The sequence below is a fragment of the Perkinsus marinus genome, assembly GCF_000006405.1.
Source record: "Perkinsus marinus ATCC 50983 genomic scaffold scf_1104296962770, whole genome shotgun sequence".
NCBI classification, from domain to species: domain Eukaryota; phylum Perkinsozoa; order Perkinsida; family Perkinsidae; genus Perkinsus; species Perkinsus marinus.
Window position 1 is genome coordinate 293,764 of NW_003205331.1, and position 4,613 is coordinate 298,376.

General features: G+C 44.1%; 2 protein-coding genes across 2 annotated transcripts; one reads left to right on the forward strand and one right to left on the reverse strand.

Annotated features, from left to right (window-relative positions):
* Positions 1-378: 378 nt before the first annotated feature.
* Pmar_PMAR000580 (hypothetical protein) lies at positions 379-1,170 on the reverse strand (the record flags this gene model as incomplete). The annotated part of the gene is made up of 1 exon (XM_002771480.1): positions 379-1,170. One exon carries the CDS (start codon positions 1,168-1,170, stop codon positions 475-477), a length of 696 nt encoding a protein of 231 aa, XP_002771526.1. The 3' UTR covers positions 379-474.
* A 1,785-nt stretch (positions 1,171-2,955) lies between these two features.
* Positions 2,956-3,561, forward strand: Pmar_PMAR000581 (WD repeat pf20, putative; the record flags this gene model as incomplete). The annotated part of the gene is made up of 4 exons (XM_002771481.1): positions 2,956-3,049; positions 3,100-3,156; positions 3,320-3,410; positions 3,453-3,561. The coding sequence occupies 4 exons, from the start codon at positions 2,956-2,958 to the stop codon at positions 3,559-3,561; spliced, it is 351 nt and encodes a 116-aa protein (XP_002771527.1).
* Positions 3,562-4,613: the final 1,052 nt, after the last annotated feature.

Consider the following 4,613-nt stretch of genomic DNA (forward strand, 5'->3'; position numbering starts at 1 on the left):
GGAGTTCATCGAAGGTACAAGATAGTCTATGATATCAATATTCAGCTAATTACGTCACAGCGAAACTAGGTTCCCCTCTTATTATATATGAGAACAAGCCAACCACACTGATACTCTTAGACTTCTCCAACAAACTAATGACAGACCCTAAGGTGACCATGCACACTACTTAGTAGTGACTACTATCCCATCGAAAAATACAGAAGCTCGTGCGTTGGCGTGCACATATGAATTCGCTGCGTTCACTCGATGATTCCTAACCATTATCAAGACACTCTACATATGATCCCATGAATAACAATAAAATTTATTTTCCGCTCTGCGGCATACCACAATAATGTGAACTCCCATAACACAACAGCTATCGCCTGCAATTGGTATTAAGATATAATGCTATTTGTCCACAGATGATGCCATAGTACAACAACAACAACCACAAAACTTTCAACGATTATAGAAACTCGCAAAGCTCCATCAACGAGTCGGGGCTGGTGTGGTAGTCGCAGGATTCCTCCGAGCTCTACTCGAGATCAGCGCAGCACATGTCACAATAACTTGCGCTTCGCTCAGCTTATTCGAGAATGGCTGCTGCCCAGGGCCGTAGAGCTCACCAAGTCTAATGAACGGGCCGCCCTCTCTAATAGTAACTTCCAGCTCGCGAGTGAAATACCCTTTTTCATACCAATTCCGCATTTCAGCAAACGTGAACGGTCCACGCTCGGTCCCCCTCGGGTCCTTATACCTCCATAATTTATGCCCAGCTGGTATCGCATTGGAAGCTCTAGTGATAGCCTCAACTCTCTGTTGCAATGCCAACTTCTTCGCCAACTCCTCTTTACTAACCGTATTTTTCTTAACCGATTCACCATAGAGTTGTCCAGGGATGAACTCAGCCGCACTAGCGGACAACTTTTTCCTCTGGCCAGCTGTTGCAGCCCCACCAGTGGCACTCCTCGTACTGCTACTAGGGGTATCATCATGATTGATGCTCACCAACAAGGCCTTCAACTCGCGGTTAACACTCAAATCGTATATATCAATATCATCATTCTTCTGAGCGTAGACCAACTTATCCAACTCCTTCTCAGTGAGCCTGTGGTAAGCCGACGGAGCGTTGGTGTTAGCAGCAGCAGCAGCATCATCACTTGAAGACGACTGGTCCTGTCCCATGAGCCGGAACGCAAACTGAACGCGCATGGCATCTGACTTCCCCGCAAAGGCATCATATATCTTCAACCGGTGCGCTTTCAAGTATCATAGGAGTTCATATACAAATTCGGAAGTGTAGAAGTGTACAGAAACCAAGGAGAATTTCCCGAAATTTCCTCGGAAATTTCATATTCTCACCAACACATGCAGTAAACTGTGCCTACTTTTCCACATTGGTAGCAACCATACTGTGTCTACTTTGTAGTGGAAAAATAGTTATACACGAAGTTTGACATAATAGAATATACGAGTCACTAGTGAGAGGTTCATCATCAACAGCAGCCTCAGCCAGTCAAAGAGAGACGGGCGAACCATGGTACGTAGTAGTAGCTATACTACAGTGCGAAGGTTAATGTGTCTACTGAAACTCACTGCTCATGATTCCACTGAAACTCACTTTTTAGAATAATACCCACGGCGCAGAGAAACGGACAAGAAAAAACTTATGAAACTAATTGTTACGCACGTTTGAAAAATGCCTATATCGAATCAAGATCATCTCAAGAGCGAACAAAGTCCTTAGTATTCAGAAACACACTGAGCTAGTACTAGGTAGACCAGGTGGAAGTGAGTTTCCTACAGTAGCTGCCTATAGCGAGTTATGAGCGCTTCATGCCAAGAGCCACTTGCTCTCTCGGTAAGTCTTCTTGCTACTCTAAGGTAGATCCCGGGTTCGATCCCCGGCGGTGTCGACATTTCTATCCTCTCCTTAGTCGCCAGCGCATGATGCACTCAAAGTGAGTTCGGCGAACTGATCAAGCTGTCCGGCTCGAGGACCGGTTCTTAGTTTTCCTCCTACGACTTCAACAGTTCTTGTTGATCTTCTTTCCTCGACTTTTGTACTTCACTCAGTTCTAACTGCTAACTTTTTGGTGGAAACAGAATTATACACGCAGTTTGATATGGTAAATTATACGAGTCACAAGTGAAACGTTGACCATCAACAGCCTTAACCAGTCAAACTAATAAACAGAACTGCTAATTAACGACTTACATGCGACCTTTGAGGGTGATATGCAAAATCCAAGGAAGTCTGTCGCTCGCTCTCAGCAGTTCGGGTTTCTGGTTGCCTAGGGTAACAGCTTTCATCCGTATAACAGCTGGGGTCTCTGGTTGCTTTCACAACACATTTAGCATCTGTATAGTGTGACTATGCGACGTGAGCATATGCGGTACTGGTAGACTGTATCGTGGGTCCACCACTTGAGATATTAATCGAAAATATCGATCCTCTACAGGTGATGGATGGGCACACTCGTAATCATCAATAGTACTCTCGCGTCGCCTCCTGTTTATGAAACGATTGTGCATGAAATTCGTTGCTCTCGCTGAGCCCAGATGTGTAGGATAGATAAAGATTAAGATTAACTCCCTATTCCTCGCCACTTGCCTGGTTGTGTTATCCGACATGACTTCCCTACTGATGACTGAGAGTGGTGCACAGCACATACCACTCCAATATCAATTCTACCTTTCCAACGTGGCAGCCAGCAGTACCATCTGGTACCACCTCGGGCCTCGTCGTAGTCATCAGCAGTAGTTGAAGCTCTCTGTTGTCTCCACGAGATGATCCTTCCCTGTGTGTCGCGTTATATAGTGTTAATGAAGTCGTACCACAGGTCTTGACTCAAGTCTACACATGGCACAGGCTATTCCTACTACTACTACTACTGCCAACCTAGGTGGGGACCTCATCGAAGGTAACTCTGCTAGAACGGTATAAGCTCTGACTATCTACACTCAGCCATGGACGCTTCCCCGGAGCTCCTCGAGTCCATCATCAACGGAAATGACGATGACGAAGTGTTCGAGCGTATCTCTGAGGATGGCTTTGATCAAGGTCATTCGCATCGGTCGTGTTTATTAATATTTTGTTGTTTATTCTTCCAGACGATCTCGATAAAGACGACCCCCTAGGAGATATCGACGCTTTGCTGCGGGAAAGTGGTAGGTCAGGGAATCTAAATGTTCCCGGACTCATTTTGAATTTTCCACCTATGGCTAGGAACACATTCTTCAATCAGTTTGCCATGTAAATTATGTTATGGCGTTATTTCTCAAAGTTAGATGGGTCCCTGCACCAGGGTGGTATGAGGTTGCTCATTCGTAGTCGCCTCTACTGAGAAGAGATCTCCGTTGACAGCAGCAGTACGGGTCCGACCACCGGTAGTTGATGACTTTATTCGCAACTTCTTCATGAAGTAAGGGTGCGGCTGCATATGCAGAGCATGGGCTTATCTCAGACACGGTCTTAAACGTTCGTTGGATGCGTTCCAGAACGAGTGGTATGGCATGCAGCTATCTGGCAAGCTCGATGCGACAGCGATGGATGATGCCGTTCCTGACTTGTGAGTGTGGGAAAATATGTACATGTGTTGCGGACTTTATGAAAATTTTGTAAGTTTGTGAGCAAAACATGTGCTCGCTTTCCTCAGCTGAGCTCAATAGTTTCCTCACTAATCATAGGAGTTCGTATTCGAATAGAGAAAATTCTACAAAATTTCCTCAGAGTTTAAAAATTGTCTCCAACACTTGTGGTTGATGATGTGCCAATTTTACCACACTGGTTTGTGTACTGAGTTGAAGAACTCAGCGGACGTATTATTCTTCCAACACCGGCAAGTCATCACTGATAATAGCTGATAACCTGACTAGCCCTAGTAAAGTTCTGAGTACATATGTTACCAGAAAGGCCCCCAGCAGAATCCATTCTAAGGGTGTCACCATCGTGGTGGTAGTCGTTGAAGGTCTTGGTATATACACTTCAATGAGAGGAGCTATTACCTCTTGTAGACCTGATGAACGTAACGACTACAGCATTTCTAGGTCAAATTAATTTTTTACCGACAAATTTAATTTTTTACCCATTTGGTTAATGTTTTACCTTTTTAGTTAACGTTTTACCCATGACTTTAATAAAATACCAAGAAAATTAATATTATACCCGGTTTATTTGAAAGTTTAGGAGTTTAATTTAATCAAAGCGCGCCCAATGATAATTTATCATAGATAGTAGACCCGTACACACCGACAAGCATGAGCGTAATCGTGTATTTTCATCATGCCTCCACGAATACCTCGATAATGGGAGAACTGTTTTGAACAATTATCGTTGACAGTGTGGGAAAATATGCACATAGTGGACCACATATGTTGGTGACAATATGGTGATTCTGAGGAAATTTTCCAAAATTGTTGCGGGTTCCTGTACATTTCTACCCTAGTTTGTATATGAACTCCTGTAGTTAGTGAGGAAACTCATAGGGTCAACTGAAGAAAGCGATCATATATTACCACACTGATCGTTGACCTCATCAGGTACCTCCGTAGTCAACATCTGATGGATGTCATTCGAGCTCAGGAAACGGAGATGAAGAAATTACGAATAGTGGCGGAAAATGCGA